The 15,000-nt window shown below is 41.2% G+C and overlaps 1 protein-coding gene across 1 annotated transcript in view; it reads right to left on the bottom strand.

The window, feature by feature from the left end:
- LOC135197886 (leucine-rich repeats and immunoglobulin-like domains protein 3) overlaps positions 1–15,000 on the bottom strand; it is a 98,601-nt gene that overhangs the window by 39,423 nt on the left and 44,178 nt on the right. The window contains exon 2 of the mRNA XM_064225094.1: positions 9,598–9,669. Coding sequence (XP_064081164.1) covers positions 9,598–9,669 — 72 coding nt within the window. The remainder of the gene's footprint in view (positions 1–9,597; positions 9,670–15,000) is intronic.

Genomic DNA, 15,000 nt, shown 5'->3' with positions numbered 1-15,000 from the left:
AAATGAGTCACCTGTTTTACGGCCCACCATCACACACACACACACACACATTTACATGAGAAACGAGTCTTGGGGTGAAAGCGTTCAACTGACCAGTTGCAAAGTACGTGAGGGGTGGAGGGAGGGACGGAGGGAGGGACGGAGGGAAGGAGATGGTGAGGGAGAGAAACATTCGGTGGCGTGATCTGGTACGGGGGGAGGAGGGGGTGGGGGTAGATAAGTACTAGGAAGAAGAAGGGGAGGTCCTTGATGAGGCCTAAATGAAGGGAGAGGATGGAAAATTAGGCAGAGAAGACGCACGAAACCAGAAAAGTAGTGGAGGAGAGAGAGAGAGAGAGAGAGAGAGAGAGAGAGAGAGAATAAGACTAGATGCGGTGGTATTTAAACAAGCAACTGGCTACGGTACATTAACCAAGGAAAATGGGGAATTTCGAAATTGCGGATTTTACAAATAACAATAAGAGGGGTGCCGAAAGGTAAAACACGGTCTACAGTTCAGTTCACATGTATGTGTGTGTGTGTGTGTGTGTGTGTGATCGTGAGTGGGAATCCCAGACTGCCTGTCGCCGCCCAACCACCATCACCATCGTTTGAGAAAATCAGCTCTTTATAAACCTTAATCGCTCCAAACTGGACATACGATAAACCGTCTGACCAAAGTGTTCAGGAGATCACACGGAACAAAGCCAATAACGTCAAGTCTATGTTCATTTCACTTCATGAAACGTTACAATGAATTCTGTATCAAAACCACATTCCAAAACAGAATGATGCCATCAGATTGTATTAACACGTAATTTGTCCACAATGAGTGTCTGAACCAGGACGTTGTACCACGACACACACACACACACACACACACACACACAGAGAGAGAGAGAGAGAGAGAGAGAGAGAGAGAGAGAGAGAGGGAGAGAGAGAGAGAGAGACCAAATATGGTTTGTACAACTGACTTCCATCTACCCATCATATTGTGAGCTATCTATTGTAGCGGCTCGAGCCCCACCAACAAAACCATTACGCTGACAAAACATTCTTCTGGCCAAGTCCAGATCTTCCGCGCACCTGTTACCTTTCCCAAGCGTTTATGCAACTGGAGGCTACCTAAGAATGGCAAAAAGATAACAGATACGTCTCAAATTCAACGAAACCGCCTTTACCGATACGAGGCCTTCCTTGCAACGGACACGTCAATTGCAGTTTTGCGATACAGAAAGCGCCACCAGCCAAGCTCCCCGTCTCCAAGGTCTCTTGTATCCATCCGAAAAGTATTTCTTCCGATACCACCTCCAACCCCCTTCCTCTGCCCCGTCAGGGGTACTACCTCTACCTTTTCCATTAACCCCGAACCACCACCCCCACCGTTCACATACCACCTGGCCCTTCTCGCCCCCCCCCCCCCTCCACATCATCGAATCTCCAACCACTAACCCACTCCCCCTAAAGGACCCATCCCTCCCTGCCCCCATTGTGGGTGACCTGACAGATCTCTCCGACGGCTTCTCGCCGTCGACGACCGCTCCGCACAGACAGCGTGGCGTCCCCTTCACATCTGCCTGGCCTGCACATACCACAAACACACTCAAATACACATGTGATCATCGCATGTGTATACAGCTCTATATGGCATGTGTTCGTTTCGTAAGTTCATGACTGACTATTCCGCATTGTCGCGTTTCATGAACGTGACGAGAGTTATTTGATAGTCCTGTTGTTCTTCCTTCGGATACAGGTGAGTTCTGGACCGATTTCCTCTGAAGAATGGCAACTTTCGAACTGTAAGTCAAGCGAGAGAGCATTTGTACATCGTGCGCCAAGAGCAGACAACAAAATACCGCCTGAAGTGAAGATCATACAAGAAGAAAGCAAATCTAAAAAAGGAATTAGACTCGACTATTCTGCAGGAGATACGATACTGACGAGAAAATACTAAAAGACATTTATAAAATATAAGAAGCGCCTTCTTTGGAAACCGTACAAGGGCCCGCAAGAGAGGGAATCATCCCTGTGGAGAGCTGTACATAAAGCCGAACCACGTGAAACTAACTGAATATCATACTAAGATTCATCAATCACAGATATATAAAATTGAACATTTCTATAAGTTCATTACCGGATCCTTTCCTTGCGAAAGTTTGTGTCGCCCATGCACCAGAATAATGTAACGGACAACGAAATCATAAATTATATAAATATGTATTGAAGGTGTGTATTTAGACGCCAATAACATGGACAATAACAACCCGTAATTAAATTCGACGTAAAGGGTCTAACTGGAGAACAATTGCATAAAAACTTCGAAGCTCCAAATATTTCATATAATTGTGACTTTGCCACTGGAAACACCAACAAACGACCAACAATACAACAAATGGACAGTCAATATTCTAAAACAATAGCAATAATCTGAGGACAAAGTTGTCAAGAAATCTAGCTCATTCTCGTAGTGGCGGGGTTACATCACCGTTGTATGCAAATGATCAGAACCTTCGTTATGACGTCTACATCCGCAGGACGCTGTTGCTCAAGTCCACTGATTGCAAAGTACATTGTGATCATTATTCTTATTTGGGAGCGTGATCAATTGGATATTGAGATTGATGAAAAAGTTTCTACATAATAATAATAATAATAATAATAATATCTTTAAGTCGTATAATAATAATAATAATAATAATAATAATAAAATAAGTCGTATAATAATAATAATAATAATAATAATAATAATATCTTTAAGTCGTATAATAAATAATAATAATAATAATAATAATAATAATAATAATAATAATAAAATAATAAAAATAATAATAATAATATCTTTAAGTCGTATAAGTGCAACCGATACAGAAACCGCCTCAAACCTGGCCCCACACACATTCACTTGAGGGCCCCTCTGGAACCTCGTCAGCCAGTGACCCTAAACCCCCGGCCCCCTTTCCCCAATCCCATAAAGAAAAAAAAAATACAAAAACTCCCAAAACGAAGGAAAGAATGACTCACGCTGAAAATACTTCACACTGCAATGACGTCACATCCGTTCTGCACACGGGCCGCCGTGACACTAGAGAGACGCGTTAAAAAAACCTACAATCGGCTCGAACCGGAGGCTTTATCTGTAATCCGTTCATTGTGTGGTAATTCCCGAATTTCCTGCAATTTGTTCTTGGAATTTATGGTCTTCGGCTTCGACGGTTTAATTAACGCACGTCCGGTACCTGGGCCGAATGACACCAACCGATGCGTTGGGTTCAATAGACGTAATTCGCCGTTGACGTCATTGAGGGACTTAATATATCTTCCACCTTCCATCATTCATTAAAATATTAAAACCTTGCCTACGTTTCTTTTTGCTTAGAAATAATCATAGTCACATTCATCAATATCAGTTTTTTATATGAATGGGAAACGGCGGCTTTTCTATAATCATCATCATTTTCTCTATTTCCTCTTACCGAAACACACAAGAAATGTTCAAGCTGTTAGTCCTCAAGTAAATCTGCCATATCTTATCAGGGAAGCCATATCTATCTTCCAGTTACCTGTGAGCCAAGTTAATTCCAATGAAATAAACCGAAGTCGTCTGTATAATATAAGCCATCATCACCGTGATTCAATTTTTCCCGTCGTTATCCTATTTTTCAAAATAATCTGGCATTAATTATACTATGACTAAACTGACGGGTCTTGGAGAGAGAGAGAGAGAGAGAGAGAGAGAGAGAGAGAGAGAGAGAGAGAGAAACGCCAAGAATATCTCGTACAGAAGCAGGCTCTACGGCAGCAGAATCACCATCATCTTCTGACGGGGGGATCCTATGGCTACCAGATGGCGCTTTGGGCAACAGATGGCACCGACCGAGGGTAAGCTTGTGTTGCCCAGCTGGTAAAGTTGTTCGAGACCATAGTCGAACCTCATTAAGGTCTACTCTGGGAAGCCTAATGGCATCTAAAGATAGGAAAGAAAACATCATCCAAGATGTGATTAAGAGGCTCAGAGTACCTTTGCAATGGTGATTATAATCTTGACCAAGTCAACAGGATGGTGATGGTATTAACATCCAGATGACAATGATCATTCAATGATGAGACTTGAGGTAACACGATAATGGTGTGGAAGAGCATTCCAATAGAGGAAATGTTCTAGAAGAAACTAATAAGATCCTTCAGAAACATCAATGGTACTGGTGGTTTTGATTTTTAGGATGAACATCATCACCAAGGTTGCAAATACACAAGCGGGCTACGATACTGACGAGAAAACACTAAAAGAATTATAAAATATATATGACATCTTACTTAGAAAACGCACAGGGGCCCGCCAGAGAGGGAATCATCCCTGTGGAGGGTTGTTCTACATAACACCAAACGAATGAAACATCTGTGAATGACGGACAAGGGAAATGTGAAACACAGTTGGAACGCCACACGAAACTGCATTTGCGCTCGCTCTCTCTCGTCATGTTTACCCTTTTTTCTCTACTCATCACAAACCTCTTACTTTTTCCGATTTACTCTTCCTTTGTTATCGTTTTCGCACCGCCTGGCCTAAAAATGGTCACTGTAATTCGTAAAAATGACGAACTAGGAAAAGAACTAAAGAAAATTGCGCCATTTCCGGGATCGGGTTCTCGTAACTTTCGAAATTCAAGTCCAGTTTTAAACAATAAAAGGCGGCATGAACCATTTGTGAAGCAACTGACACAAAACATCAGTGCTCTGCGAAAGCAGAAATGCAACGAAGAACGAAAGAGGAAAGAAAATTCTTTGAAATGAAGCCGACCACAAATATTCGGCTCTAAAAACCACACAGTCACCGCCATTACGAAAGACGAGAGAGAGAGAGAGAGAGAGAGAGAGAGAGAGAGAGAGAGAGAGAGAGAGAGAGAGGAATTCCTAAGTGTAGTTTCAGAACCAGGTAATTCCTGCCTCCAGGAGTTGCTTACACCTGGCGTTCTTCTATTTCCTTCTTCGAACAAAGGCGAGCTCTCTCTCTCTCTCTCTCTCTCTCTCTCTCTCTCTCACACACACACATATATATATAAAAGCGTCACCAAAAATAAGGAATAATAATCATTCATATTGTTATTTTAACGCAAATGAGTATGTAGTTTTCAACATCGACCGATATCGATGTTGGCTCCATTCTTGAGAATTTCGATGTCGACTGCTAACTTAAAAATTGAGTCCTGCTACCAAGAGGAATTCACTAACCAGTTTTCCTTTGCCAAACTGAATTGCTCAACCATATCGGTGCCTGAATACAATCTGACTGGTTTGGAAACGAGCCAAGAAATAGCATTTCAGCATCAGCCGTTACATAAAGTTTACGTCATGACAAACAAGTTATTTAACCAACAAGTTATTCGAGGAAATGATTTGCTTGTGCACACATGCCTTCCGAACAGAGACCAGATTGACTGGCAGAAAAGACGTGCAGTAGAACACATACAATGAAAGTCCAGTACTTGTAAGTCCACCTCGACCTTGATCGCTCAGCCTAAGTACATGAACGACACTCCTGGCCTAATAGGCCTATAAGATTACACATATCAATGATAATCAAGAGGTCGATGGATACACACACACATGAATGCCGACGATAGGCCTAACTCGCTTCTAGTAGGTAATGGTTTTTGGCAAAGAGGAAGGACTTAAACGCCCAAACACGGCACAGCATAGGCTTATAATACAATACGAACGAGAGAGAGAGAGAGAGAGAGAGAGAGAGAGAGAGAGAGAGAGACTTCGAATATTATACGACGTAAATGAGTTGATCATCCCTACCCCCGCCCCCCGACGTAAATGAGTTGACCACCCCCCCAAAAAAAAATCCCCTCGAGAAAAAAAAATTGATAAAAAACATGGCCGCGTTATTTGAGCCCCTTAGGCCAGAACAGGTAGATATTACGAAGAACCTCTGCCAGGTGTGCTGTGGTTTTTCTGGCGGCTGGAGGGGCAGGGAAGTGGGAGTTGGTGAACCGGGGCGGGGGGGGGTTGGGGGGGGGGGGGGTGAAGGGTCGTAGTTGGAGTGGTGAAGGGGGAGGGGGATCGTAGTGGAACGGACACAAAACCTGACGCAAAAAAAAAAAAAAAAAAAAAAAAAAGTCCACAGAGAGAGAGAGAGAGAGAGAGAGACTAATTTTTGAACGAGACATAAGACAAACCATGACAAAAACAGGTGGAGCAGAAGACATGAAACGAAACAAACACTAAACAACACAAAAGCGCCGAGCGTGAGGCAAACCGAGAAGGGGTCGGTGTGACTCGACGCACACAGAAGAAAATGAAGAAGAAGAAAAGAGGAGAGGGGACATAAACAAGGGTGAACACGCAGGCACGAATAAAACACAGGGGAAAGAAAGGGGGAACGAACGGCGAACAATCGATACAGAGACGAGACACGAAAGAAACGCGAGGGAACAGCCGTAAACGACGAACGGGGAGGAGAAATGGACGGAATGAAGGAAATGGCATGGCCGGAGGGGAGGCAATTAATAACAGGGGTTAAAGAGATGGGAGATAACAGGGGAACGCCGAAGGAGGCTCGTCGCCCTTTGCGTGTTGGGGGGGGGGGGTGGGGGGGGGCGTGGATGGATGGGGGAGGGGGGAACGACAGAGGGGGGGCGTTGGGGGGTTGGCCCACACAGACAGCATGGCATCTTTCTCACCACTAAAATAACTGGTGGTCTGTTCCTCTTTAATAACCTAACTCTCTCTCTCTCTCTCTCATATACATACCTCTCCAATGGCTACTTCCCCTGGGCCATTATATCCTAATTTATATCCTAAATACAAGGGGAGTCACTGTATTCGGACGGCTGTCCTCCATACATCCCATTATTAGCTCGGAACTTACTACATCATCCCCGAGCCGAGTCAACCGAGGGTCTTCATTCATTCTGCACAAAATGTTCTTTATATCGGCTCCCCACGACACCGCTTATCGTGTAAGCGCTCGAAAAAAATATATCTTTAATCACTTTCGTATTAGTCACTGCTGAAAGTTCACACAGGCCTTCCCGTTCATTTGTGCCAAAGGCCGAGAGTTAACTAGTAATTGTTCAAAATATGTGACTTTTTTATTTTTATTTTTGTATAATTTTCTTTTGCATTGCAGCTTTATTGAAACACAAGTGTATTGTTGGGAATAGCAGCAGGTGCTCGCTTGTCAAACATACATAAAAACATACAAAACAAACCAATTTTAACTTTCGTAAAAGACTACGAAACATACGGGGCAATCGAGTTACACAGGTGGACATAAACAAAAACTCTTGTAACGTTTCAATTACAAAAGAGTGGAAAACCTTTACAAAAACAATTTCATCTTAAATTAATGTGGAGAAAATTTTCTGCTGACCGAACTTGGATATTCGCATTCATTCAGATCATCAAAAATATCGATTTACGTATATATTTTCTTTCGCTATTTATGAACCTTTTCATCAAAATAACTATTATGTTCTTATCAAATGATGTTTGAGATTATTTTCTGTAAATCAGAGGATTTATTAATGCGCGCGCGCGCGTTCCTGTATATAAACAAATATATATATATATATATATATATATATATATATTATATATATATATATATATATATATGACGTAGAAAATAGGTTAAAATACCCCAAGTTTTTAATCGACATTTCTTTGCAGAAAGCTAGAAATATTTTTTATTATTTCAGTAACAATAGGGAGCCTTTTGTGAGAAAAGATTTTGACACTGCGATATAATGTAAATCTTTCTTTTATTACAAAAATACTAAATATTCAAGTGTGGTTTACAAAAATTACGGAACACATCAAAATATCACTGTTCGTAATTCCCCAAAACCAATTAGTGGCTGTATTTACGGGGATTCCTTGTGCTGGGTGTGATAACAAATACTTTGGTCAAAAAGGGAAAGAACTAGATTCCTATAAAAAACAACACCGTTGTACAGTTCCAACAGGTCAATTGTCAAGTGCTTTATTTGTACACATGAATGCTTGTATAGGCCATGAACCATTGTAAAGGCTGGAAAAATTCATCCAAGGTAATTTTTTGTAACCATATCGTAAAAAGAAACATCATTGAATCTGCTTCTATTGAGCATTTTAATAATCAACTTATGAATTTGAGTTCAGGTCTTTATAAATCGGATAGTTACATTGTTAACAAAATTGTAGGGAAATACAATGTCACCTTTTAGCAACAACTGTTATACTAACTGCAGTTTCAGTTCTTAAGCACTTTTAAAGTATTCTTACTTGTTTGGTGGTGACCATCTATAATGATGGTTTCCTAGATAGTGGCTTTAATCTTTGTTTTGTGAAGTTTTCTTGTTCATGTCTCTATTTATCTTACTCTCTACCCCGAAGAAGTGTACGCAAATACACGAAAGCGCTTGGTACCTGGTCTTTTAATTTTTCGTCTTTCATGTGGCTATCTACGTGTGTGTGTGTATAATATATATATATATATATATATATATATATATATATATATATATACATACATATATACATACAAACACACACACACACACCACACACACACACATATATATTATATATTATATATATATATATATATATATATATATATATATATATATATATATATATACCACAAACGTACATGCTTGCTACGTTCCCCGGGGGAATTCTCAACCTGGGAAAGCAAACAAATTTCCATCGCTCATTAGCATTAATTGGAAATCGACCGAGAGTCGGTCATCTGTTCATTCTCCCGCGGGGGAATTGTTCGCACGAAGCTGAAGCTGGAGAGAGAGAGAGAGAGAGAGAGAGAGAGAGAGAGAGAGAGAGAGAGTCCGTCTCATCTCGTATTTAAATACAACGAGGTAGGGCTTAGTGCCTGCACGGGCTCTTGCTCATAAGAGCAGCTGGTATTACGAGAGGATAAGAAACCTCGAGAATCTTTCACAGATTTTCGGGTCATTTTGATTAAAGGGGAGACAACATTATGAAGTTACTGTCGTTTAAAGCACAACTTTTCGCTGACCAAACAACCTACGTAGATGATGTTATCGCGCGGTACTTTGAATAAACTTTCATCTATATTAATTTACTAATTGTTGTTTTTTTCAATAAGATCTCTTTTTTTTTCAATATTTCCCTTTACCTCCTCTTACTTCTACCTTATGAACACCATATTCTTTAGAAGCCTGAATTTCAAGTCGATGGCACTCGCTGGGCTTGTTACATGTGAATAGGTTTTATTTTCTAATAATAATAATAATAATAATAATAATAATAATAATAATAATAATAATAATAATAATAATAATAATAATAATATTTTCAATATAGTACATAAACTAAGCACTACGTCAAAACAGGTAGGCTGTATACATTTTTCAGCTGGTTAAAATACACTATTAATTAACAAACGAAGTCAGCACGGCAAGACAATTAAATTCTTCACATTACTTGAATTCACCAACTGCATATCCATGAACATGAATGCAGCACCCCTTTAGTCCATCCAAGACAAATGTTATATATAATTCACGCTGACTTAGTCTCAATGTATCGAAAGTCATTTAGTGACTTTTGGAAAAAGAGAACATGTACAAAACTCAAAGTGATACTTACAACGTAGAAAGTTTCGGCAGGTTATTCAAGGCATTTTCGGTTAACTTCAGTCGTTTGTTCTTGCTCAAATCCCTGAAAAGAAAGATAAAGTCAATTTATTTGTTGTAATACTCGTATGTATGCACGAAACAGATTGGTGAGAATAAGTTCAAATATTTTCTAAAGAATATCAGTTAGGGAACAAATCAAAATCTTTTAAATATTTCAAATAAAAAAGAGAATCGTGTGATGATAAAACAACACATACACAGACAATAAGTTTTTGCAACATAATCGTCTTCTCTATCATATTAAAAAACTGAAAATAACGGAAGACCCAATCTTAAGATTTTCAGAAGCTATTCCGGATACTTCCCACGTTTCCAACAGATATCCAGTATAGCCGAGTAGTGTTCTCAAGAGCATCGCTATTTCCCTTGACCTTGGAGTTTTTAACCTAAGCAAAAGCAAAATTCAATTGACTTAGGAACAGTAAAACTTGACGTCTACTAAAAGGGAACAAAACTGAGAGCTGATGAATTTTGTTTTTAATTTTCTGTGAAAGAAAACTTTTGAGATGGCTTTGTCTGTCCGTCCGCACTTTTTCTGTACGCCCTCAGATCTACAAAACTACTGAGGCTAGAGAGCTGCAAATTGGCTTGTTGATCATCCACCCTCCCAATCATCAAACGTACCAAATTGCAGCACTCTAGTCTCATAGTTTTCATTTTATGAAGATTATAGTTAGCCAAAATCGTGCATCTGGCAACGATATGACAGGCCACCAACGGGCCGTGGTTCAAGTTTCATGGGCCGCGGATCATTCAGCGTTATACCGAGATCACCGATGGACAGTTCTATTTTAGGTGGCCTTGATTATACTCTCTATGGAAAACTCGATCGCGCCGAAGAAACTTCGACGCATTTTATACTTCTTATTTTGTTTGCTTATTTGATCTTTGCCTTTTAAAGCGAAGACGCTGCCGTGACTTGAGTAGTGCTTTGTAACGCTTGTTCTCCTATGGCGGTCTTATTGCGCTTTCAGCCTTTCGAACACACCACAAAACTTCACCCAGATGCTCCTGCTCTCCTTCTCACAACGATGATGCAATCCTTCTGTAGCCCTTCTCACTCCCCCTTTCCACACACCCACCCGCCACTCCCAGCCCCCAACCCAGCCCATCTTGATTATCTTTCCCCCTCCCATCAGGTCAGGCCCGGAATAAAGAAGAGATAAAGGGGCTACTGTGATCCTTGTGGTTCGATCCTTACCCAGCCATTTAACCACCCTCAGCCACCAGATGGGACCAGGTCCCACATATATGTGTGTCTGAGTGTGTGTGTATCCTGGACGGGGGGGGGGGGGGGGGGGGGGGGGTGGGGGGGGGGGGGGGGGGGGGCGCCTTTAGTTCCTTGAAGATATTGTTTCACTTTTGCAGTGGATGTTGTTACAAAGGACGGGAGCCTACAATTTGGGGGGGAAAGTCCTGCGTCAAATTCTGCTTTCCTCCTGCCATTAGATTGAAATATAGAATTTGAGCCAACGCCCAGGCGCTGGGACCTATAAGGTCATTCAACACTGACAGGGAAACTGACAGTAAGAAGTTTGAAAGGTGTAAAAAGAGAGGGAAATCTCGCTGCTGCAATGTGAAAGGATTGCTAGAGAGGCTGGTGAGACCGGTGGAAGAGAATATGAACAAGGGTACAAAAGAAGGAATGAGAGAGGTTGCAGCTAGGGGTCAAAGGGACGCTGCAAAGAACCTTAAGTTATGCCTCTGCTGGTAACTCCTGTCATTAGAATAGCAATGGAATGAGTATTCAACCTCTACGTTCAACCGTGACTGTTAAAAGCCAAAGAAACCCGTCTTGGAATATATCCAAAGATATGGGATATAAGACTGTTTGCCATGCTAAACCTGCGCCAGACGACTGACTACAAGACAGCCTACAGCGATCGATTAACGTAAGACGAAGCGGATTACTTTCGCAAAACGAAGAAATCAACTGAGGCAAATGACAGCACTGCAGGTGCGTCGATGCAATATTTGCAGCCAAGTCTTAAGAAACACATTCCACAGCCTCCTTCTCAAGTGGCAGGGGAGGATTGTGAGTAAGCAATATTGCGTCATGTAAAGAAACAAATACGAAAAAAAAACATGCGAGCAACTGTAATGCGTGAGGTACTGGAGAAAAAATATTTATTTGCAGATACAGCGAGAGAGAAAGAGAGCACCACTACCATAATCAAAGTTGTTGCCATATTCTTTCGTTCAACGGTGTCTCATAGTGAGACTGTCAAGACTTGTCCGAACAATTCAGAGAAACTCGACGCTGAGCAGAGACCGCGTCTCTTTCCCACTTCGACAGAGATCGGTGTCTTACAGAGAGATTCCAAGAAAGAAAATCCAGTTACTCAACGCTTTCTCTACGTCACAGCCCGACGTCACGTCACCGAGGCCTTCAAGGAGCAACAGGCATCGTCTAGAAAGGAATGCTCAACTAAAATGCCTAAGCTAAAGGAAAAGGGGTAAAACCCACATTCATCCCAAACATATACAAACAGCAAATACGAAGAAGAGATGGAACAAATTCTACCTCAATCAGATGAAGAAAAGTAAAGCTCTACTAGTGCCATACTCCTAGGCAAACCATCTCATCAGATAATGGTATAATTACTTGGTGGTTGCGTCATCGGCAATGTTAGGGACAGACAGAGAGAGAGAGAGAGAGAGAGAGAGAGAGAGAGAGAGAGAGAGAGAGAGAGAGCAAATACAACTCTTTCTTGTTCGAGACTGGACGCGTTACTCTTTGAGAAAACTGGTTTCGTTTCCATTTTGGAATCTCCGAGAGAAACTTGAATCACTAGTCTCAAAGAATCACAGATGCGTCGTGTTGGAGTCTGAATCTCAAACTACAAAATAAAAAAAGAGGAAAAAAAAGTAGGAGGAGGAAAAAACGGATCACAGAACTCAATGAAAACAAGGATATATATATAATACAAGACGGTGAATGGCTTACCAGACTGACATTTGGCACAGAAAAAAATTCGTGGTAATGAGAACGGTTTTGAAATGCCAAGAGAGATTCGGACAGTCATCGGCACAGTAAAGAATACTTGAAAACTTACATTTCGCTGACACAAATGAAGAAAAAAAACGAAATACTGGATTATTAAACATATGGAAAATAGTATAAACTGACACTTCACCGTTTCTTTTTAAAAACCGTAAATATATAGGACAGGAAAAGCTCAGATAAAGGCTACTAATGATATGACGAAATATAGAGAGAGAGAGAGAGAGAGAGAGAGAGAGAGAGAGAGAGAGAGAGAGAGAGAGGAAGCTCTGTCTACGGCAGCAATGATGCACAGCAGATGAATGAAATTAATTTGCATAACGCTGCATGGTGACATTCTTTACTCGGGCTGTGTCACAGCATTAACGGCAAGGATTTTCACATTATTATAAAAGCTTCCCTTGGCCTAACGGAATATTTAGCTACGCAAACTACACTCTTCGTTATATCAGAAGGTGTTTGGCCAACTATTGACGTAAATTGACATGTCAACAACTCTCCCGCTCCTAGTATTTCGAACCCTGACATTTTCATTTAGCTTTCTACCTTTTTGTTCGGCTTAGTTTTCTCGTCAATAATATTTCGCAGGATATTAGACGACACACTTTTCCCTTGCATTCATTTTTTTGCTTTCTTGGGGAGTAAGCCTACGAAACTACTTTGTTGTTGTAGTGGGGGCGGGGGGTGGGGGGTAGGAATATGATGTTTAGAACTTATGCGTGAGGGGAAAATCTTGCAAATCTTGCACACGCCCCGGGTAAGCTGGAGGTCTCAGCACGCCTTGTTTTTTTTTTCTGGGGTTCCCTAGTCTAGTGACATCCCTCTACAAGAAGAGGCAAGTTAGTAAATATAAGAATAGAATAAAATTGGAAATTTTAAGGGCAATTCCTATTTTTCCTAGCAATACAAACCTGCTGGGACCTGTGGGGTCATTCAGCGCCGAAACTACAATTGACGGTAAAAGGTCTGAAAGGCGTTACAGGGGGCAAAATTCGCAGTTGGACTAGACGAGGGTGCACAGCAAGATGGAGAAAAGAGAATATGAATGGAAGTACAGTAAAAGGAATGAAAGGGTTTCCAGCTAATTTAATGAAAGCGATGGTTTTGGTTCTATTGGCTTAAAAATGTAATTTCACAATTTCAAAAGACCAGTTTTCGTAAAATACAGGATGTGGGGATGGGGGTGTTGCTAGAACACCAATATTACACACAGTGTCTGAGAAACCAATCTGAATAGTTAGGCCATCATGAAGAGACCAAATAAAGGGAAGCATTATGGATACGATCCAAATTCTTCTTAAACTTATAGTTGACGAGCGTGTCCAAACAAAGAGCAAAGAACTTAAGAAGTTAAAAGGGCATTGTGACTATTACATTTACATCTGTATCTGGTAAAAAAAAAAAAAAAAAAAGAAAAAAAAAAAAAAAAAAAGTTAAGTATATCTTAGGTTTACTAGACCACTGAGCTCATTAACAGCTCTCCTAGGGCTGGCCCGAAGGATTAGATATTTTTACGTGGCTACGAACCAATTGGTCACCTAGCAACGGGACCTACAGCAAATGTGGGATCCGAACCACATTATATCCAAAAATGAATTTCTATCTCCAGAAATAAATTCCTATAATTCCGTGTTGGCCCACCCGAAAATCAAACTTCGGACCACCGGATTGGTAGGCGAGCGCGAAAACCACTCGTCCAACGTACAACTGACTAGTTGATTCTACACCTTTGGACAAGCTCGACGTCACTGACGAAGCAGATCCGGGATTTTCACGGATCAATTAGGTTCTATTTCTGCTGGGGAAAGGGACAGGTGGCGTCGATTATAATCTCCCTACCGAGAGGATAAGAAGCATCACGGACGGGCCCGGACAGGACTCTGCTTTGTGCATGGGTCTTAAGTCAGTGAGATTTCCAAGGAGTTACAAGGATTAGGATGTCTCAAAGACTTATCAGTCCATCCGAGGAGACATCGTTGGGCTCACTTACCTCTAGGAGTAGGTTTTACTGTTCATTCACAGTGTCCTAATGATTTTGTCTAGCTTTCTTTGAAACTAGTGAGAGGGAGGGGTTTATTATTATGGGGAAGAACACGTACAACTACAACTTATCTGAGAGAGAGAGAGAGAGAGAGAGAGAGAGAGAGAGAGAGAGAGAGAGAGAGAGAGAAATATGCCCTCAAATCCCTGAACCAGCAACATCCTGGTTGCATCCACCTGTCAATCAGTTTCATACTGCATCGAGGAACGGAATAGCACCCCAGCAGCCATATCAGAGATCAAAAGGCAATAAGAAGAAACAGGGGCTCAGCAGACATTCCTGAGAAGTGAGTCTGAATGTAAAACACC

This window comes from Macrobrachium nipponense, chromosome 21 (genome assembly GCF_015104395.2).
Source record: "Macrobrachium nipponense isolate FS-2020 chromosome 21, ASM1510439v2, whole genome shotgun sequence".
In the NCBI taxonomy this organism is placed as follows: domain Eukaryota; kingdom Metazoa; phylum Arthropoda; class Malacostraca; order Decapoda; family Palaemonidae; genus Macrobrachium; species Macrobrachium nipponense.
Note: the sequence above shows the minus strand (reverse complement) of the source record. Positions and strands in the feature narration are given on the sequence as shown.